This window comes from Pongo pygmaeus, chromosome 18 (assembly GCF_028885625.2).
Source record: "Pongo pygmaeus isolate AG05252 chromosome 18, NHGRI_mPonPyg2-v2.0_pri, whole genome shotgun sequence".
NCBI lineage: Eukaryota > Metazoa > Chordata > Mammalia > Primates > Hominidae > Pongo > Pongo pygmaeus.
In genome coordinates, this window is record NC_072391.2 from 19,709,216 (window position 1) to 19,732,263 (window position 23,048).

General features: G+C 46.8%; 1 protein-coding gene across 1 annotated transcript in view; it reads left to right on the forward strand.

Annotated features, from left to right (window-relative positions):
* Window positions 1–23,048, forward strand: part of XYLT1 (xylosyltransferase 1) — a 368,112-nt gene that overhangs the window by 190,920 nt on the left and 154,144 nt on the right. Inside the window, exon 3 of the mRNA XM_054454615.2 lies at window positions 20,952–21,462. Coding sequence (XP_054310590.2) covers window positions 20,952–21,462 — 511 coding nt within the window. The remainder of the gene's footprint in view (window positions 1–20,951; window positions 21,463–23,048) is intronic.

The window sequence follows — 23,048 nt, forward strand, 5'->3', positions numbered from 1 at the left end:
TTTCAGAAAATAAGTCAAAATCTGACCACCTCCATTCTTCAGAAGATGAATAGCTTTTTATTTATTTATATTTTTGAGACAGAGTGTTGCTCTGTCGCCCAGGCTGGAGTGCAGTGGTGTGATCTCGGCTCACTGTAACCTCTTCCTCCTGGGTTCAAGCAATTCACCCACCTCAGCCTCCCGAGTATCTGGGATTACAGGTGCCGCCACCATGCCTGGCTAATTTTTGTAGTTTTATTAGAGACGAGGTTTCACCATGTTGTCCAGGCTGGTTTCGAACTCCTGACCTCAAGTCATCTGCCCGCCTTGGCCTTCCAAAATGCTGGGATTATAGGCATGAGCCACCACACCCAGCCTGCATAGCTTTTTGGATACCCCTGACCATGGGCAGGATGTTGATTGCAGAATGATGGAGAGGTGGTTGAGAGAGGGGAGAGGGACAAACAGAGGGACAGAAAGAGGACAGACCCAGAGGAGGAGACAGGCTGACATCCCTGGAGGTCTGCCTCTTGCCGAGGTCCTCGGCAGTGCCACGGAAGATTGTGCTGGGCAGAGGGCAGGGTGCCCAAGGTGCTGTCTGCCTGACTGCTTGAGGACTTGCAGGGTCCTATTGTCCCCTAACTGCTGCTGTGGCCACATTTTGCCTTGGCCGTAATTAATATGCAGAGGAGGAGGCCTAGCCTGACTCTCGTGGTCTTCTTTGGCCATCTTGACGGAAGCCATCAATGACCCAGAGATGGATGAAGCCAGACGCTGAAGAAGCTGACCCTTCAGCCCATTCTCTGCACCAATAGTTAGCCCACAGTGTATCCAAAATGGCACACTTGTTGAAGATGCCCTCGATAAATTGTCAGCCAATTTTCTAGGTGTTTCACTCCTAAGAAGGGCAGCTCACTTCCAGCCTGGGACTTGAAGGTGCTGTGTTGGAGAGGGAATATGAACTTGGCTCCCAGGTCAGGTGCTATGGCTTAAATCCCTGATCTGTATGGCCTTGAAGAAGTGTCTTCACCTCTCTGAGCCTCCGTTTACTCAAATGTTGAAAAGGGACATACTACTGTTAATGATAATACTAGTAACAGCTATAATTTGTGTTCCAGGCCTTGTCCTAAATGTTTTGCCAACATTGACTTAATTCTCATTTCAACTCCATGAGCTGGCTACAGCTGGGAAACCTGCCCAAGGTCACACAGCTTCAAAGTGGCACGGCTAAGTTGGGGACCCAGGTAGCCTGGCTTTAGCGTTCATGCTCCTGATCATGGAGCCATGCTGCCTCTTGAGAGGGCTGTGAAAAGGATTAAATTTAAAAAGGCACAGGAAATGCTGTCCCAGTAGTGACGCTGAAAGGTGCGTTAGGGAGGGAGAGACTGTCATGAAATCCTTGAATGCCTGGTGTCACCCAGGATTCTCCTGGTCTCAGCAGGTGTGTAGAGGTAATAGGCAAATTTCGCTTCTCTTCCTAAAGCCCAACCAGGAAGGAAATGTTCACAGTCAGCCTTGATTGCCCATTCTAAGTTTGGACACCTTCAGAGCTCAGGAGGATCTTCCTTGTGCATAGATGAGGCTGTAAAGTGAAGAGTATACAAGCTTCAGAATCAGACAGACCTGGGATGGATCCCAGCCTTGCCCCTTGCTTCCTGGGCGACTTTGCCTGAGTCATGTAACCCCCTTTCTGTGCCACAGTTTACTTTTCTATCTCATCGGATAATATCTCCACCAAAGGTAAATGGGAGGATGAAACAAGAGAATCTTACAAAATCTTGGGTAAACAGTAGATGCTCTTACATGGCGCTTGTCTCTGATGGGATGATGTGAAGCCACCAGATGATGGAGTGGAGCACCATGAAGCTCCACTTTTCCCATGAAGCTGGGAAAGTTAGCAGAAAGTTGCATGATGGCAATGACTTTGATTTAGTAGACAGTGTGGAAGTCCCAGTCTCACCTCGTCAAACTCCTCTGAGGTGGAAAGCCTTAATGGGAATACCCCTTAAAGGAAGAGACAGTGACCCACCTGCCTGCGGCAGCGAAGAACTTCTCGGAGATGCATCCTGTCTGTCCAAAGGGAAGCAGCCCGGCTTCAGTATCAAGGTGCAGCTGCCGGCTTGCTCTCTGCAAAGTTCACAGAAAGAGCCATCTAGTGGCCTGAACAACTGCGGACCACCGGGTCTCTTGGAACCATCTTGTGTTGGGTGTTTCATGGGTCCTTTGAGGACTAAAGGGAGTTCGGTGTCTGAATCCAGCCAGACTTCAGAAGTCTGGGCACGGCTGGCTGGTCATACCCGAAAAGGTGCCACTGCTCAGCCCCTTCAATAAGGAACTTCTCCAGTAGCAAACTTTCTACCCGACCTAGATGCCTCATGTTCGCAGGGAGGTGTCTCGCTCTCTCAAACATGGCAGGAGGGGCAAGAGGAGGAGGAAACAAAGCTTTTACCTGTCAGCCAGGCAGCCAGCCTCTCTTGCTGGTTGCTCTTCTCACTTGCAAAACTCTCCTGGGTGGGACAACCCTGGCTCAAACCTGCTGAGATAACCGCTGTGAGCCTCAGTTCCCACATCTGGGAACAGTGGGTAATACAAAAGAACAAAATCAGGTCCTTTGCAGCAACACGGATGCAGCTGGAGGCCATTATCCTAAGCAAATTAACGCAGGAACAGAAGACTACATACCACGTGTTCTCACTTGGAAGTAGGATCTAAACATTGACTACACATGAACATAAAGATGAAAACAGTAGGTCGAACCCGGGGGCTCACCCCTGTAATCCCAGCACTTTGGGAGGCCGAGGCAGGTGGGTCACCTGAGGTCAGGAGTTTGAGACCAGCCTGGCCTACATGGTGAAACCCCGTCTCTACTAAATATATAAAAATTAGCCAGGCGTGGTGGTGCATGCCTGTAATCCCAGCTACTCAGGAGGCTGAGGCAGGAGAATCTCTTGAACCCCGGAGGCAGAGGTTGCAGTGATCGGAGATCGCGCCACTGCACTTCAGCCTGGATGACAGAGACTTTGTCTGGAAAAACAAAAAACAAAAAGATGGCGACAGTAGACACTGAGAACTTCTAGAGGGGGACAAGCGTTAGAAAACTAACCATTGGGTACTACGCTCACTACCTGGGTGAAGTGGTCAATCATACCCCATACTTCAGCATCACACAATACACACATGCAACTAACCTGCGCACGTATCCCCAGAATCTAAAATAAAAGTTGAAATTATAAGAATAAAGTAGTTAGATAAAAATAGGTAACAGATGCCCAACATTGTGATAGAATCTGTTTATTGAGTTGTTGGTAGGATGGTTGTCTGTCTCATTCTATTAAAATATAAGCTCTGTAGGAGAAGGCATCTGTCTGTCTTATTCACAGACATGTCCCCAGCACCTAAGATGTACTTGGCACTCAGTAAATATCTGTGAATGAATGTATGAAAGGTCATTGTAGGAGTTTGCATGAAATGATGTGAGTAACCGCTACCTTTTATTAACTGCTAACTATTCCGAACTCTGTCTTTGCACTGGTTAAGTCAGCGTATCTTTTTAGCCCTGCGAGATTTCGATATTATAGATATTTTACGTAGGAGGAAAGCAAGGCTCAGAGAGGGTAACCGACTTTCCCTAGGTCACACAGCTGGGAAGTGGTAGAGGTGCATTTCAAATCCTCAGGAGTGACTCCAGGGCATGCATTTGTAACAACTTCATCGGATGGTGCCCAGCGTGTCCTGGTAGCATATCATGATCACCATGATTTCCATGGCTTCCTTCTTGCTCTGAACAGTTGGAGAACTGGACGTTGGATACATTGCCTCCAAAGGGAGTGACCAGAGTTTCCTTCTGGATGATGACAGTGCACGCGAAAGTTGGTAGTGATGAGGTTTTTGCATATCCACCCTGAAACTTGGTAGAAAATGTCAGGGCCCGTTGAAGTATGTGGCCAAGAGGGGTACATTCCATCTTGTGAACAGCAGCTCTCAGTCCAGGCTGCAGAAACCATTTTCCAAAAGCTTGGGCGTAGGCACTGCTGTCACTTTGATTCCTGTGGCCTTCCAATAGACATTGGATGTCCTGCAGGCCATGCCAACCTCAGGCATAAACAGGAAGTGCCAGTGGGGCGCCTGCAGCTTACAGAGAGCAGACCTTCAAGATGGCAGCCTCCTTCAGGAACTTGGCCAATGAAAACTTGCTTGGAAGCCCCTGTCCCCAGTAGGTTGGGCCAAGGCAAACACATGCTCATAAAGGAGATTTAGGGGGTGACAGAAGCATATTCATTTGTACCTCTGCATAATAAAAATAATTTATTAGCAGCTGCTGGGGAAGCTCAGTTCTGAAATCACATGGATGGCAATATTAGGAGCCTATTTCTTTCTCTCTCTCCCCACCCCAAATGGCTCCGGCTTTCAGATGATAGAAATTAACTGGGTTTGTGTGTGTGTATGTGCGTCTATATTTATTTATTTACAGGCGCCTCTCCTTATTTATGTCTCTGGCTCCGTGAGCATTTCCATTTCTTTAGAGGTCCTGTGGTAATAAGCTTACAAGTGAGCCATTCATTACCCACTTGTGGCAGGGTGTGTGTGGGGGGATAGGGCCCACACAGGCAAAGGATGAGTTTGAAAACTGGATGTCTTTCATCAGCAGGAGACCCATTTGTCTCCTGAAGTGTCCCGTCCCAGAGGACCTGGATCGGAGAATGTTGGGGAGGAAGGATGATGGTTAGGACAAGAGGGCTTCCTGGGAGTTGAATCAAGAGAGACAGAGAAGGTGTATAGGGAAATAAAACCAGGGTACAAATAGAATATTGTGGTTTGGGGCTTTTGGGAGTCAGGGGCGTGGCACCAACCTAGAAATGAATCTCAAATAACAGAGGTAGAGAATGAATCACAGGCAGCCAGGCAAGAGGACTTTACACCAGGAACCCAGGCTTTTCAGATAACTCTCTACTTCTGGACTCCTCCCGTCCCCACCCCAGGCCAAAGATCAGCTCACTTAGTGATTGCTTTCTTCCAGGGCCTTTGGTGGAAGCGGTGTTGCCTCCTAGGGGCGACTTTGGAAACCTGTGGGGCACTGAGCCAAGGGTAGTTGTTAACAGCCCACAGGAGTAAGAATGTAAGTTTATAACCATGCTATGTGATTTCAGGCAAGTTACTTAACACCTCTATGCCTCCATACTTTTACCTGTGAAATGTGGATACTAATTGCACCTACCCAATAGAGTTGCTCTGGGGTTTTTTGTTTGTTGATGTGTTTGTTTATTTTGAGATGGAGTCTCCCTCTGTTGCTCAGGCTGGAGTGCAGTGGTACAATATTGGCTCACTACAACGCCCGCCTCCCGGGTCCAAGCGTTTTTCCTCCCTCAGCCTCCCGAGTAGCTGGGATTACAGGCGCACACCATCACGCCCAGCTAATTTTTGTATTTTCAGTAGAGACAGGGTTTCACCATGTTGGCCAGGCTACTCTTGAACTCCTGGGCTCAAGTAATTCCCCTGCCTCAGCCTCCCAAAGTGCTGGGATTACAGATGTGAGCCACCGTGCCCGGCCCTGCTCTGGGAGTTTTAAAGATAATCTATATAAAGTGTTGTAGCTCTGTCATTAGAGTAAATGTTCACTAAATGTTAGCTGGGATCGTTGTTATTATAAAAGGAGCTGGGCTGGTCCTCTCACCACACCTTTGCACATGCTTTGCCCTTGCCTGGAAAGCCCTTTTTTCCTTTGTCTGTCTTGCTCCTTTCTTCTCAAGATGAGGCTGGAAAACTGCTTTCTCTGTGAAGTCCCCTCCATTCTCCTTGGACCCCAGACCATGTGAGCCTCCACATCCTTGATGAAACTCAAACCCTGAGCACACCTGTCTCTACACTCCCTTTTGGTCCTGTATTAAAATAACTTACATACATACTCACTTTCCTCTCTTGTCTCAGAAATCCACCAACAGCAGGAAGCATACTTTAGTTCCCCTTCCTATATCCTTTTCCCCTGCCCTGTCTCTCAGGGAGTGGACACTCAAAGAACATTTGTGGAGTGAATAAACCTGTGATTTTAACCCTAGCAGACCCAGCCCTGCTCAATGTCACAAATCTTTTAAAACATTCCTTTCACCCATCCGGAAATGAAATCCAGACTTACTCTAACCTACTTAAACACCCGCAACTCTAAAAAAGATCAATAGACTGCTAAAATAGTATGAAGCAGAAATATATGACAGCAATTTATAAACAGATAATATGTTTTATTATTTAAATGATGATGCCTGTAATCCCAGCACTTTGGGAGTCTGAGACAGTGGATCACTTGAGGTCAGGAGTTCAAGACCAGCCTGGCCAACATGGTGAAATGCTGTCTCTACTAAAAATACAAAAATTAGCTGGGCGTGGTGGTGGGTGCCTGTAATCCTAGCTACTGGGGAGGCTGAGGCAGAAGAATCACTTGAACCTGGGGGGTGGAGGTTGCAGTGAGCCGAGATCATGCTACCGTATTCCAGCCTGGATGACAGAGCAAGACCCTGTCTCCAAAATGAATGAATGAATGAATGAATGATGGGTGCAACAACATTAGCACTTCTCAATTTTTTTTTTTTTTTGAGACAGATTCTCACTCTGTTGCCCAGGCTGGAGTGCAGTGATGCGATCTCGGCTCACTGCAACCTCTGCCTCCCGGGTTCAAGCAATTCTTCTGCCTCAGCCTCCTGAGTAGGTGGGATTACAGGTGCCAGCCACTACAACTGGCTAATTTTTGTATTTTCAGTAGACATAGGGTTTCACCATGTTAGCCAGGCTGGCCTCGAACTCCTGAACTCAAGTGATCTGCCCACCTCGACCTCTCAAAGTGCTGGGATTACAGGCATAAGCCACCGCTCCTGGCATACTTTTCCATTTTTGATGTGCAGATGAATTGCTTGGGGATGCCGTTAACATGCAGACCCTGATTCCTGTGGTCCAGGCTGGGGCCTGAGATTCTGTACGTCTAACACTTTCCCAGGTGATACAGATGTTGCTGGCCGATGGTCCACACTTTGGTTGCAAGGGGCTGGAGGATACATGAAGAGGTCAGCCACTGCGTGTTGAGTCAGTGAGAATTCAGGAGTTATAAATGCAGGTGGGGAATGGATGTGTGTGTTGGTGACTCACAGCCACAGCTTGTGTGGCCTTTGATGATGTAATTTTCTGAAACTGTGGTCAAACTAAGTGATATAAAATCTCTTCTTGAGTGAAACAGTAGTTACTTTCCTAGAAAATTCAGCTACGTTAAAACCATTCATGATAATGTTGTGTCATATGTAAATCTAAGTTAGTCTCCTGGCCTGGATAATTATAAATGAGTTGTTTACGCACAGGACATCTGGGGACATTCAGAAGATGCGCAGGATGCAGGACAGCTCTTCATTGTCCAGCCATGCATTGTTCCCCTGTCCTGCTGGGTTTCTGATGTTCTCCCACCCACTCATTGCCAACAGCATCCCCCAATCATTGTGGTAACTGGAAATGCCACCACACACTTCCAGAACACCTCATTAGGCACAATGCCACCTCCATCAAACACTCTGGAATACAAGGATTTGTTGGGGTTCTGAGATCTCCGAGGCAAAGCTCAGGAGGTAGAAGGCCTCCTGGAAGAGCCTGTGTCATTGGTGGGAAGCAGTGTCACCGCGTGCAGACATGCCAGAGGGCTAAGGGGACAGTGGCCGGGCCGGACAGAGCAGATGCCCCTTCTGGAGACCATGGGACCGCTACTTAGCCTCAAGATGACTGTTATGCGTAGAAATCTAAGCTCAGTGTTGTCAGGTCCCTGATGTTTCCAGAAGGGGCAGAAATTCAAAGTTTTAGATGAAATCTCTAGATTTTGAAATGTGGGCCGAGATTAAGTTAAACAAATGAAAACAGTCTACAGAGTGAACCAGACAGCTGTGTGCCTGAAGGAGCCATTGGTCCCAGTTGTGGCTTCTGGCTTAAATTAAGAGACATGGCCGGGCGCAGTGGCTCAACGCCTGTAATCTTAGCACTTTGGGAGGCCAAGGCAGGCAGATCACTTGAGGTCAGGAGTTCGAGACCAGCCTGGCCAACATGGTGAAACCACATCTCTACTAAAAATACAGAAAATTAGCCGGGCATGGTGGTGCGCGCCTGTAATCCCAGCTACTTGGGAGGCTGAGGTGGGAGGCTTTGTTGAACCTTGGAGGCTGAGGTTGCAGTGAGCCAAGATCGTGCCACTGCACTCCAGCCTGGGTGACAAAGCGAGACTCTGTCTCAAAAAAAAAAAAAACAAAACAACAACAAAAAATAAATTAAAAGACATGCCATCAACTCAAGGACTATCCACTGCCCAAATGAATGTGTCCCTCCTCTTCTGTGTCATCCTTCCCTAGTGGGAACCCTAACTTCTCCCGCTTTCCTCATGCAGCTGCCACTTCTCCCTGGTCACCCCTGCCAGCCTCCTCCCTCTGTCCCCTCTGGAATACCCTTCCTTGGTTAACTCTGGCCCTTTCTCCAGCCAGCTGTCTTCATAGCAGCTTCTCTCCTATTCTGACTGCTCTGGCTGGATGCCAGGGTCTGTTTCTGTTTGAAAATCAGGGAAAGGCTGTTTCTGAATGGGAACAGGATTTGAGCAGCTGAGATCTGCCAGCATGGGCCCTTGAGCCCTGGTTCCCAGCAGGGGTCGGGGGTGGGAAGGTGATTTTGCCCCACTCCTACTCCAGGGGACATTTGACAATGATCTGGAGATATTTTTGGTTGTAACAAGGGCACATTGCTGGGTTCTAGTGGGTAAAGGTCACAGACGTTGCTAGATACCATGCAATGCACAAGATAGCCCCTAAAACAAAGAGTTATCCAGCCCCAAATGTCAACACCGCTGTCCTTGAGAAACCCTGCCTAAGAGGTATGCAGAAGGCTTTATTATTAAAGCAAGACTGGGTTGTTGACATTCTCTCTCTCTGTGTGTCTCTCTCTGTGCCTATCTGTGTGTGTGTGTCTCTCTCTCTGTGTCTCTGTGTCTCTTGCTCTGTGTCTCTGTGTCTCTCTGCATCTCTCTCTGTGTCTCTGTGTCTCTCTGTCTCTCTTTGTCTCTCTGCATCTCTCTCTGTGTCTCTCTATCTGTATCTCTCTCTGTGTCTCTTTGTCTCTCTGTGTCTCTCTCTGTGTGTCTTTCTCTGTGTCTCTTTCTCTGTGTCTCTGTACCACACCCCCTTCTTTCTCTCTGGATCTTTGGGTATTGTGGCCACAACTGTGGAATAATGGAATGGAATGCTGCAATTAATTAGAGGCAAACTGTGTCCAAATAGTAACGAAGAAGAGGCCAGCCTTCAGGACACTTTTAAAACAGTTAGGAGGCCTCTCTCCATAGAAAAGCTCTTCTGTGTGTGAGGCATTTTGTTCCAAAACAGACATGGTTGTTGTCATTTCTGGAAGGCTCTGCTCTCTCTCCGTCTGTCCTTGGGTCTGACTTTGCAACCTCATGTTGTCTCTGGAGTCTGACTCCTGTGCGTCACTTCTGACCCTGCCTCTTACCCACCGAGTGACCTTGGGTAAGCCTGGCTCAGCCTTAGTGGCCCCATTTGAAGGGGCACTGGCTTTTCTGGGCATGCAGTCTCTGTCATAGCTACTCAACTCTGCCGTCCTAGCACAAAAGCACCACCTTCAGTGTGTGCACGAATGGGCATGGCTGTGTTCTAGAAGAACTTTATTGACAAAGGCAGGTGGTAGGGTGTTTTGCTGACCCCTGACCTACTTTTTGAGATAATTTTGAGGAATGAATAGCGATGCCAAGCCACGGGCTTAGCTCCGTGCCTGGTAGGTAATCAGCACATAGTAAACAATAGCTGATGTTTGTTTCTTCTTCTCGTTCCATTTTCTCTTGCATTTCCTTCCTTTTCCTCTTTTTCTCCTCTGCCATTATTTCGCCCTCTGCTGTGTATCTCTGTACCACACAGCTGTCTCTTATGCTGATAGGGAAAAAGCCAGAAGATGCCAGTTCAGATCTTTTCCTGCCACCTGCCCGCAGTCCCTTGGGTGCTCTGAGCACTGTGACTGTCACTGTCATGTCCCCCTGGTGGGGTTGGGAAGAGGGAGTGGGTTAAGTCAGAGGCTGGGCTCTGAGTACGCTTTGCTGGGCTCTTCGGTTTTTACCCCAAGGACTTAGCCTTGCAGGCTTGAGGTCCAGGCTAGGTGGCCTTGGGCCGCGTCAAACATAAACAAAGCCAGACCCTATTAAAGGGGTAAGGGCACATTTAATCAGTAACGCCTGTTGCAATAGGAAAAGCATCCAGCATGGAACTGAACTCAACTTGGATTTGTTCAGAGGTGACTGGGTGTTTTAAAGAGAGAAGGAAGCAGAGTGCAGTGGCTCACGCCTGTAATCCCAGCACTTTGGGAGGCCAAGGCCAGTGGATCACGAGGTCAGGAGTTCGAGACCAGCCTGACCAACATGGTGAAACCCCCATCTCTACTAAAAATACAAAAAAAATTAGCCAGGCGTTGTGGCGCGCGCCTGTAATCCCAGCTACTCAGGAGGCTGAGGCAGGAGAATTGCTTGAACCCAGGAGGCGGAGGCTGCAGTGAGCAGAGATCATGCCATTGCACTCCAGCCTGGGCAGCAGAGGGAGACTTCATTCAAAATAATAATAAAAATAACAACACCAAAGAGAGAAAGAGGGAGGTGGGAGGGAGGGAAGGGAGATGAGCTCAGTGGAGTCAGGGAAGTGAAGAATTACCAAAAGCAGGAAGGGAGGGTTGGTCTATGTGAGACTCAAATCGGTTTGCTAACTGCTCTTTATGAAGTTTGGCTCCTGCTCTCTTATAAAGGCTGGGAGATGATGCCCTGTCTAGAGGTGTTAGCTGGAACAAACAGTAAATTATTTTGGCAACCTTGAGTTTTCTAAAGCAGTCACTTTAAGCAGGAGCTGGGGTCATCCCAGGGATGTGGCCTTGAGCTGTGAGAAACTATGTTAGTGTTTCAGGCCAGGCGTGGTAGCTCACGCTTGTAATCTCAGCACTTTAGGAAGCCAAGGATTGCCTGAGCCCAGAAGTTTGAGACCAGCCTAGGCAACATGGCAAGGTCCTGTCTCTACAAAAAATTTAAAAAGCTGGGTATAGTGGTGAAAGCCTGTGTAGTCCCAGCTACTCAGGAGGCTGAGGCAGGAGGATCGCTTGAGCTCAGGAGGTCGAGGCTGCAGTGTGCCGTGATCATACCACTGTACTCCAGCCTGGGGAACAAAATGAGACCCTGTCTCAAAAAATAAATAAATAAAAAAGAAAGAAACAAAGAGAAAGAAAAAGAAAAACGATGTTAGTGTTTCATTCAAGTCTTTATAGGTAAAGGTTGAGGCCCAGTAGAAAAAGGAGGCAGAGGAGGCTGGCTAGAGTTTGACCAAGGACCAACTCTTGACAGCAGGTCATACTTCCTCCCTGAGGATGATTCAGGACTTGAGGGGCCTGGGTTCCTCTCTCTATAGAAAAGTATTTATCGGCCGGGTGCAGTGGCTCACGCCTGTAATCCCAGCACTTTGGGAGGCCAAGGCAGGCAGATCACCTGAAGTCAGGAGTTTGAGACCAGCCTGGCCAACATGGTGAAACCCTGTCTGTACTAAAAATACAAAAATTAGTCGGGCGTGGTGGCGGGCACCTGTAATCCCAGCTACTTGGGAAGCTGAGACAGGAGAATCGCTTGAACCCGGGAGGCGGAGGTTGCAGTGAGCCGAGATTGCGCCACTGTGCTCCAGCCTGGGCAACAAAGAGCGAAACTCCATCTCAAAAAAAAAAGAAAAGTATTTATCACTCAACTTCGATTTCTGTCTGTTCTGTGTGTGTGTATTGTGTATGGAAGTAAAATACAAATCTAAAGGCTTGGCATATAGCAAAACAGCCTATATAAAAGAATCTTCAACTTTTAATTTTAATAATCAGTAAATATTTCTGATTGTACTTATGTATTGTGTCAGTAGTTCTCAAACTTGGTCTCAGGATTGCTGTATGCTCTCAAATGTTATTGAGGAACCCCAAAAAGCTTTGGTTTAGGTAGGTTCTATCAATTATTTCCTATATAGTAATATTTAAGGCATTCTTAAAATGTTTATTAATTCAGTTAAAAACAGTCATAATAACCTATTACTTGTGTATATAAAATATATTTGTGAAAAGTATGCATATTTTTCCCCAACAGAAACAAGTTTAGGGAGAAGGGAGGCACTGTTTTACATTTTTTGCAAATCTCTGTAACACCTGGCTTAATAGAAGACAGCTAGATTCTCACATTTGCTTCTGATTTCTGTTGCAGTATCACGTGTTGTGTAGCCTCTGGAAAACTCCACTGTACACTCATGAGAGAGTAAGCGAGAAAGGAAAATAATGTCTTTATATAATGGTGAAAATAGTTTGTCATTAAAGATCCCCTGAGAAGGCCTCAGGAACCCCCAACAGTTCCCAGACCACACTTTAAGAACCACTTTATTAAGTCACCATTGCAATCATTAATTCTATTTTAATAAATTATACCTAATATTTATTAAGTTCTAGGTATTAAGCTAAGTGTTTTAAATGCATTGACTCTTAATTCTCATAATGGCCTTGTTAGGTTGGATACTCATTATTGTCCTCATTTTACAGAGAAGGAAACTGAGGCAGACAAAGTTAGGCACTGTGCCCTGGGCCACACAGTGAGCAAAGGCCAGGGTCCAGATTTCAACCCACTGTGCCTCAACATTCTGCCTTTCCAAAAAGACTCAGTCTTGGCTGGGCGCGGTGGCTCAGGCCTGTAATCCCAGCACTTTGGGAGGCAGAGGCGGAGGCGGGCGGATCTTGAGGTCAGGAGATCGAGACCATCCTGGCTAACACGGTGAAACCCCGTCTGTACTAAAAAACACAAAAATATTAGCCAGGCTTGGTGGCAGGCGCCTGTAGTCCCAGCTACTCGGGAGGCTGCGGTGGGAGAATGGTGTGAACCCGGGAGGTGGAGCTTGTGATGAGCTGTGATTGCGCCACTGCACTCCAGCCTGGGCGACAGAGTGAGACTCTGTCTCAAAAAAAAAAAAAAACAAGCAAACAAAAAAAAGACTCAGACTTGCTCATCAGGTGACAAGGCGCCAGCTTAAAATATCATCCTGCTGCCACTTGAGTGCTTAACATATATCAAGCCTCTCACCCAATGTTGTTTTGTTAAATAGAATTATATGTGCATGACATATTAGTTAGTCCCCACCTTACATTTGCAAAGTAGATCTTCTTGCCCCCTTCTTTTGTAGATGAGAAAAATGAGGCTCTGAGAGGTTAAACCTCTTGCCCTCCATCTCAGTTAAGGAGCAGAGACTGGATTCCAACCCAGCCCTATCAGTCTCCCTCCTTCCCGCCTCACCCTGTGCTGTTTTGCATCCCATTAACACGATGCTACATTGCCAAGGGCTTTTTACTTAGGGTTCTGTTAAAGCAGGGCCTGCCCACATCCAGCGTGGTCCGTGGGTTTCTAAGTGCTGGCCAGCCACCTTTTGTGCATGCAGATGAGCTGGGCGAGGGGCCTCTGTTAGGTCTATTTGCATTGGCAGCCTGGGTAATTGCATGTCCTAACTGGTACAGCCACGCACACTGTGCTTCCACCGTTTGCCTACCCTGGCACGGAGGTCCTTTTGGAAGCAGGTGCAGGCCTCTCCCCGTTTGTCCCTCCCAGTGGCCTTGGTAGCCTTGGTGATTGGAACGAAGCCTCGGACACTGAGTTCAACAGCAAATAACTACCCAGCCGGCTGTGCGTGCACATGGCACAAAAGGAAGCTGTAAACTGGTCACGATGAGCGGGTGGGCCGGGCACCCTCATGTGTGAGCAGTGCACCTGGCTGGGGTTTCCCTTTGGCCCTGTCCCTATTCCTAATAGCTGCAGAGAGGCAGTGGGGTATTGAAAGGCGTGACCTCCAGACCTAGACAGCCTGGGTTCAAATCCTGGCTCCTCTGTTTCCTAGGTGTGTGGATTTAGTCATTTAACCTCCCTGAACCTTAATGTTCCAATCTGAAAAATGGGTAGAAAATATAGCATCTTCTTTATCAGCTTATCATGGAGATTGAATGAGTTAGTACGTGCAACAGGCTTGGAACGGAACCTAAGACATACGTGTTTCTTAAGCACTTTGGACGTGTCAGGCACTATCTTCTATGCTTGATCGATTCAGTCCCTGGGAGGTAGGTGCCATCTTCGGCTCTCTGGGATGAATGAGGAAACTGAGGCAAAGAGAGGAGAAATGTTCTGTCCCAGCTTGAAGAACCCCAGCAAATGGAGAAGGGAGGAATCAAACTCACTTCTTCCTGAGTCCAGACCTCTGAATCTCAGTGTGCTACTATAGACGATAATAGAGAGATAGGGCTGCAGACAGGATACCCTTTGAAGCTTCCATTGTGTCCTCAGTTCCTGGTCTCTTAAGGTCCATCAAATTGTTTTAATGAGCTGAAGTGGCAGAATTTTGTTCATTGAATATATTGATTAATAACTAACTCAGAATGGTGAGTAACACACATTCGGGACACATCATTTTACAGATAAGAAAATTGGACATCGGCTAATGCAATACTAGTACCCAGGTCTTCTCCATCCCTACCTGGTACTCTTTCTACATAAACCATAAGAGCAAAGGTGGATAGTTTAAAAATCACAGCAACCCACCCTCACCCCTCAGAAATGGGAGCAGGGGGCCAGGGTTCAGTAGACTAAGTATTGATTCATCCTGAACCAAGAGAACCTGGGAAAAATGGAAACAGACCCACGTGTCTTTGCAGCAGCAGCGTGGGTCAGGTAACCTGCCTCTCGGAGCCATATTATGTTTAGCATATTTCTACCTCATTGAAATTGGCTCTAAACATGCCCAAGGTTGAATGGGAATGGAGGACATTATTGCATTTAATTATTTCTCCAGAATAAAAATGGATTCTAGCAGCAGCTTAGAGGTAAGGCAACAGCAGAGCAATTAGAGTTTTGGAGCTCGCACGCAAACATTTGAATGTGCAATCATTGTAATAAGTATATTAAAATAAAGTAAGTCAAAGGGTTGCATTAGCATAAATAACTCAAGGTGAGAAAGTTGGATTGATTAAGAGTAGAGAAGATGATGCCAGTTGATCACAATTACGAAATAATAACCTATCTGTCCTCTAGGCAGAGACTGTCAGGGGAGAGAGAGTGTTAATTGGTAGAGTTCCCCAGTCTGGTTTACTGCTCATTCTTCTTCCAGCTTTGTGTGGTGGGCATGTTCTAGTAGTTTTACTTACACTCTTCCTCACTGAATTACCCAAGAGGTGAGGTGTTGTTTGTTTGTTTGTTTTGAGACAGAGTCTCGCTCTGTCACCCAGGCTGCAGTGCAGTGGCACGATCTTGGCTCACTGCAAACTCCATCTCCTGGGTTCAAGCGATTCTCCTGCCTCAGCCTCCTGAGTAGCTGGGACTACAGGTGTGTGCCACCACGCCCAGCTAATTTTTTGTATTTTTAGTAGAGACGGGGTTTCACAGTGTTAGCCAGGATGGTCTCGATCTCCTGACTTCATGATCCGACCGCCTCAGCCTCCCAAAGTGCTGGGATTACAGGTGTGAGCCACTGTGCCCGGCCTGAGGCGGATATTATTATCATCCCCATGGATACCAAGGGGTTATCATCCCAATGTTTTAAATGAGGAAACTGAGACACAGAGAGTTTGAATCACTTCATTACTAGCCGTGTGGCCTCGGTCAAGTTATTTAACCTCTCTCTGCATTAGTTTCCTCCCCTTAAGGAGGACTAATACTGTCTGCTTCAATGAGTTTTCAAGAAGATTCAAAGGACACAGAGCATGGGCCACTTGGGTGCTGGGCATGTGATGGTTGTTTTTTATGGGTCTGCCTGGAGACCTCCCAAGATTGGTTTTGTGAAGGGAAGGGATCCTGGGTTTGGCTTTCTGGATCTTGAATCTCCACGGAAAGGACAGAAAAGCCAAAATCTGTTTGCCCCTTGGCAGTCAGATGAAGAGTTGGGGGAACATGAAGTGATATGTCATGTCCATCCTTGGATGACTGGATAAAGAAAATGTGGCATATACACACAACGGACGTTAGCCTTCAAAAAGAAGAAAATCCTGCAACATACAGCCACATGGATGAACTCTGAGGACATTATGCTAATTGAAAGAAACCAGTCACAGAAGGACAGATAGTACATATATTTATTCTGCTTCTATCAGCTATTGAAAATAGTCAGAATCCTAGAACCAGAGAGTGAAATAGTGGTTGCCAGGGGTTGGGGGATTGGGGAGGAGCATGGGGAGTTGCTGATGGACAGCCATAACGTCTCAATGATGCATGCACAATGAAGAAGCCATAGAGATCTGCTGTGCAGTACTATAGCCAACAATATAGTAGTATGTGCAACAATATACAACAATTTGCTGTATGTTGCATATAGTACTATATTGTTGACTATAGTTGCATAGTCAACAATAATACACACTTAAAAATTGGTTCAGAGGGTAGATCTCATGTTAAGTGTTCTTATCATAGTAATCCCAGCACTTTTGGAGGCCGATGTGGGTGGATCACCTGAGGTCAGGAGTTCGAGACCAGCCTGGCCAACATGGTGAAAACCCGTCTCTACTAAAAATACAAAAATTAGCCGGGCGTGGTGGCGCACGCCTGTAATCCCAGCTACTCAGGAGGCTGAGGTAGGAGAATCACTTGAACCTGGGAGGTGAAGGTTACAGTGAGCCAAGATCGCGCCGTTGCACTCCAGCCTAGGCGACAAGAGCGAAACTCCATCTCAAAAAAGAAAAGAAAAGAAAAAAATGAATTGGAGGGGGGAAGCCAGAGAGAACACCGCAGTCACTATAGAAAATGGCAATGACTCTGAGGGACAGGAATTCTCAGGCCTCCAGTTCTCACTGACTGCGCCTCTCTCTGACTTTTCTGGAAGCAATCTAGTATCTGTGAGCCCTTTTGTTCCAGAAGACGAAATATTTTCCTTCCCTCTTATACTCAAATCTTTTGGGTTCCCATGGCAGCTGCGTAGCATCTGGGGCCAGGCAGAAGTTCACAGGGCCACTACAAGCTAATCATTGCCATTGTGGTGGCCTCTCGAGTAGAGAGCGGGTATTAATCATGAATCCCATCAGAATCAATGGTGGTGCCTCTTCCTGATATTACACATTAGCCAGAGGAATTGGCCCTTCTTTGATTGTCAGATTAGCTTCATTGGCCGTGGGGGGTGGAGGGAGATGATCGCAGTGTTTTCTGTCTGGTTTTGCTTGGCGAAGTTCAGCCAGAAAGTGATGGAGAACAGGAGCTTTTGAAATGTGGGTTTGTGGAAGTTTTCTGTTGTGTGGCAGGGAACCTTGCTGATAACAAGGAAAGAGGAGGGCCCCAGAATGACACTTAGGGTATGTCTGAAGAGAGAAAATGAAGATGTCCATCAGGGCAGTAGCTCTTCTGGCTTACTCCCTGCCCTTTAGACATTTCTAGAAACTTCTAGAAAATGGGCTTAGGGACAGAATTTAAATTTATGTTCTTGGAGCATGGGAGTCATCAATAGATTTTTCCGTCTGTTGGAGGGAGAAAAAAATTGGGTCCTGTACCTGACTCAGCTCAAAGGAAGAAAGGAGATCAGGTTAGCTCCTGGATTAATCAGGATGAGTTAGACCATGCTACAGTAACACAGGTCCCCCAAATCTCAGTAACTCAAAGCAGAAGGGGTCAATTTCTGCACACTGAGGGTTGGTGGAGTCTCTGCTCCACATGGGCCTCACTCAGGGATGCATGACCTCCACCAGCAGGAGTGTGGCTGGATATTGTGGTATCCAGGGAATGACACCTTATGGGTTCCTGTCACTGCTCTTGGCCATAGCATGTTTCCTGTCTGTGCCTAATGTGCAAAGGATAGGGACATACAATCCTAACACGTGCCTAGAAGGAATGGAACAGAAATGATTTTTCATAGCTTTATTGAATGCCACCCCTGCCCCATCAGCTCCATCCCAACAGATGCTAATATGAGCAAAGATGGTGATACCCATTCCACTGCAGGGAAACTGAATGCTTCTTGATTTACCTCTCAGCAAAACACAAGAGGCGTGATACAATAGCAGGTTTTAGAATCAGGCAGATGCAAGTTCACTGCCTCCCCAACATGAATTTGTGCAAATTACTCAACATCCCCAACTTTATTTTCCACCCTTTTCTGTAAGGTAGGCGAACAGTGGTGCCTACGTTGGAAATTATTTCCAGGAGTTAAGTGAGGTACTGCATCTAAGGGCTTAGCATGGCACCTAGCACGTGATCCATATTGAAGAATGTATCGCAACAAGCATTGGCTCCTCGTTCTATAAAATGGCAAGGTAAATACATCCAATTGTCAGTACCCTATAAGTAATACCTGTGAGTAACTTACTGTGGTGCCTGGCTCGTGATAAGAGCTCAGAAAATGAGCCTGAGAGGCTGCTTGGAACTCTTCAAGGGCCTCTGGATAGAAAAAAAGGGAAAAGAGGAACATCAGCAGGTTTTGTTTAGGTTACAAGAATAAAGATTTACTCTAGGTACCCACTGACGGGGATTTTTTGTAGGTATCTGTGGAGAATAAGAAAGACCAGAAGCAGAAGGCCCTCATTTATAGATCAGGATATAAAAGCAGTTCCTGTGTACAACCAGTAGCTGCCCTGTTTCCCAATATGGACTGGTCAGCTGTTTTTTTCTTGGTTCTTTTTCCTTCTTCCTACCTTGTTACCTCCCAGCTCCCGCAGCCTCAAACTCCACGTGCTTCATAGCTGCTGCTTACTGTCTCCCTATGACTTCCTGCAACACAATAGGCCACTAGCCAGCCTGAAGATTGCAATTTGGAGGTCACACACCTATAGCAGATTCATTTAGCTGGGTGGGAGGGGCCAGATCTTGTGGTTCAGTGTCAGCTTGCAGTGCTTAAGGGTTTTGGGTGATGGGTGTAATAAGGATCATACAATTTCTTGGAAGTGGATTGTGTCCCTGGTATCCCAGAGTGTGGGGTCTGTGATCTGCCTGGTTTGAATTCCAGCTTCACCACCAACTAGCTGGGTGACCCTGGGCAAGTCACTTGTTCATGGGTGCTTAGTTCCCCATCTGTAAAATGAAAGTCATAGCAGTACTCAGCTTACAGAATGGCCACAAGGTGTCTTAGTGTCAGAGCCTCCAACAAATAGGAGAAATTCATGCTTACTGCTAGGAGCAACGGAGCAGAGTCTAGAGGGACATCTTTTATTTATTTATTTATTTTTTTTTGGAGAGACAGTTTCACTCTCCCCCAAGGCTGGAATACACTGGTGCAATCTCAGCTCACTGCAACCTCCGCCTCCCAGGTTCAAGCAATTCTCCTGCCACAGATTTCTGAGTTAGCTGAGACTACAGGTGTGCACCACCACCCCTAGCTATTTTTGTGTGTGTGTGTGTGTGTGTTATTAGTAGAGACGGGGTTTTGCCATGTTGACCAGGCTGGTCTCAAACTCCTGACCTCAAATGATCCACGTGCCTCAGTCTCCCAAAGTACTGGGATTACAGGTGTGAGCCACCACGCCCGGTCCTAGGGGCACCTTCTCCAGGCCATCACTAAGTCGTTTATGGATAGTGAGGACAGAAGCAACTAACCCAGTCCCAGAGGAGGAGGCCTTTTAACTCACACTCCAGCAGAGCGGGGGTCTGCATACATTTTCTTAAAGGGCTGGATAGAAATATTTTAGGCTTTTCAGACCAGACAGTTTCTATTGCAACTATTCACTCTGCTATTGTATCCGGAAAGCAGCCATAGACAATACACAAATGGACAGGTGTGGCTGTGTTTCAATAAAACTTTATTTATAAAAAACACAGGCAGTTGTTTGCTGACCTGCTGGGGTGGGAGCCTTGCTGAGGGTCAGCTGCTCTTGGGTACCCCTGCAGCTCTGCTGTTCAGGCCCCGACACCTTTTTCCTTGGGAACTGGTAAGAGGCATATTTCAGCCCTCCTTAAAAAGAAGACTAGCAGGGAAGCTGCCCATTGCCTCTGTGTTTCCATAGCAACAAGGGCAGCTATATGGAGCCATTACTGTTTTCTGTGGCTTCAGAGGTCAGGGGCCGTGTTGTAGGACACTGGATGTGCTTTCAGATTAAGGCCTTGGGAATGAGCTTTAAGCAGAAGCAACATGTTGCAGAAACAATTTGGGGCATTGGTTGAATGATGCATTTGATCATTCGACTGATCAAAGTAACCAGGACCCATTTACCCATGGAGGAGCTGAGTTTGGGGTCCAGCCCTTCTGGAAACATTCATGCCACGCATGGTCTCCAGAACGACTCCTGATCTTTGTCTTGACCCCAAGTGACTTCATCACTTCTGTTCCATGTACACACATGAAGAGCCAAACTCAAGCACAAGAGTGTCACAAGTTTGCTTTGCTCTAGGACTTAGCATAAAGTTTATTCTACACGGGCTGCATTCCTCTAAAAAAAAAAAATGCTGCTGGTTTCTTTCCCACAGAATTTACAACGGCTCGGTCTGATTTCTCTTATGGGCATAGATATATGAGCATGTCCTAAAGGCAATGGAATGTATATAATATCCTACCAATATTTTTCCCTTTATAACTTTATTATATCGTTTCCAGCCCTTAAGTAAACCATCGCAGCACTTTCAGCTGGGATTTAAACAGGACGCTGGAACAAAATGTTTGTTACACAGTGGCAAAGACCGTCAAGGAAAGAAACTGACTTGAAAAGGTGTGGTTAATAAGAAACATTGAGAATCATAGTCATGGCACTTTAGAGCTTGAAAAAGCCTTAGTTTCTGGTTGGAACATCTCATATTTCCAGATGGGGAAACTGAGGTCCAGAGAGAAACATCTTACCAGAGGTTAAACCAGTAGCAAAAGTAGGATGTGAAACTATGGCCCTGGCTTCCAAGTCCGTATGACTCACTCTTCAAAGGCCAGTCTGCTTAGCGTGATCTCTGTCAAGTTTCTCTTCTGTTTCTCTCCCCTCTTCTCCAGGATGGCTACTTTTCTCATCGGCCAAAAGAGAAAGTGCGAACAGACAGCAACAACGAGAACTCTGTCCCCAAAGACTTTGAGAATGTCGACAACAGCAACTTCGCACCCAGGACTCAAAAGCAGAAGCACCAGCCTGAGTTGGCGAAGAAGCTACCGAGTAGACAGAAGGAGCTTTTGAAAAGGAAGCTGGAACAGCAGGAGAAAGGAAAAGGACATACATTCCCCGGGAAAGGCCCCGGTGAGGTGCTGCCTCCCGGGGACAGAGCCGCAGCCAACAGCAGCCACGGGAAGGATGTGTCCAGACTGCCTCATGCCAGGAAAACTGGGGGCAGCTCCCCCGAGACCAAGTATGACCAGCCCCCTAAGTGTGACATCTCGGGCAAGGAGGCCATCTCTGCCCTGTCCCGTGCTAAGTCCAAGCACTGCCGCCAGGAGATTGGGGAGACCTACTGCCGCCATAAGTTAGGGCTGCTGATGCCTGAGAAGGTGACTCGGTTCTGCCCCCTCGAAGGTAAGTTCCAGCCCCGCTGGCTCAGAGAGGGATCTCCTGGCCACTTCCTCCTCCTGCCCAGCCCCATTCTGCTCACCTTCTCAGAACTTCTGAGAAAGGCCGCGCTGTTTTCCAAACCCCAGATGAGCACACGAGATCTGATGTGTTCTAGTACTTCCTGAATGTTGAAGTCTTGTATCAGAAAAATTTTGCAAAATTGGATTACCTTTTGTAGGTGCTTTAACACATTGCCTTTATGGCAAAGGATGAAATTATAGTGAAATCGGGAGCTGATGTGATGTTTGCAGGAGCCAAGGGAGCTGTATTGATATGATGTGGTTTCTCTTTCAGTAGAATATTGGGATTAGAATTGACATGAATATTATTGTAATTGATTATGATTTGAGAGGTTTGTAATTGGTTACATTAACTTCAGAGGCTCTGTAACTTTCCATTTTCCTTCATCGAAAGTTTCTTTCCCTCTTCTCTTCTCTTCTTTTTCTTCCTCATATGTTTCCTGTTTCCCTCCTTCTTTCCTTCCCATTCCTTTATTTTCTTTCTCCCTTTTTCCTCCCTTCCTTCCTCATTTTCTTCCTGCTTTGTTTCTCCCTTTCCTTTTCTTCCTTCTCTCTTCTCATTCCCTTCCTTGTTTTCCTCTCTTCCCCCTTCCTGCTTTCCTATTTCCTTTCTTCCTTATTTTAATTTTCTTTCTGTCTCCTTTCCTCTTTTCTTCCTATTTTCTTTCTTCCCTTCTACATTCCTTCCTGCTTTCTTCCCTCTTCTTTCCTAATTTTTCTCGCCTCCCTCCCTCCTTTCTTCTTTTCTTTTCCTTCCTTCATTCTTTACTTCTTTCCTTCCTTCGTTCCTTCTTTCCACATTTTCTTGCTCTTTCCTTTTCCCCTCCCTCTTTCCCCTCACTGGCACTCTTCTATGTGCTGATGACCTGGTGATAAACCAGCTCTCTTGCTGAGACACAGGGAGGGATCTGAGCTCTGATCCAGAAATTCACAGGCAGAGTGGAGGGGCCATCTGAAGATGGGGAGTCCAGTTTCACTAGCGCATGTGTAATTGTGCCATTGATGTGTATTTCTTGGTGGTGATGTTCACCTTCTCTAGTGCCCTTGGAAGGGGAATGACAGCAGCCACAGGTGGCTGCTGAGGTTTCGCTGTGTGCTAGACACCGCACCAGGCTCTGTGCAGTCAATTTGTTTATCACATCCACTATTCTGTGAGGCTGATGCTGATGTTGTGAGCCCAATTTTTTTCAAATGAGAGATGTAAAATCCCTCTCCCAAGGTCACATGGCCTTTAAGTGATCTTACAAGCTTACTGTTATGGCAGGAAATTTTGGACCCACTCAGAGTAGAGAGAACCCCAATGTACCATCACCCAGCCACGTGGTCGCTGGTTATTGACTCGTGGTCACTGTTGTTTAGGGCATGCCCCCTTCCCTCCCACTAGCCCCTGCCACCATAGCTTATGATAATCCAGCCTCTGGGAACACCCTTAAATTTTATTTTTTTCCTTGGAGAAGATCTTCTCAAAACATTTGTGAATTCATTTGCTCAGTGGTTTTCTCTGTGGAGAGGGCAGACAGCATCTAAAAG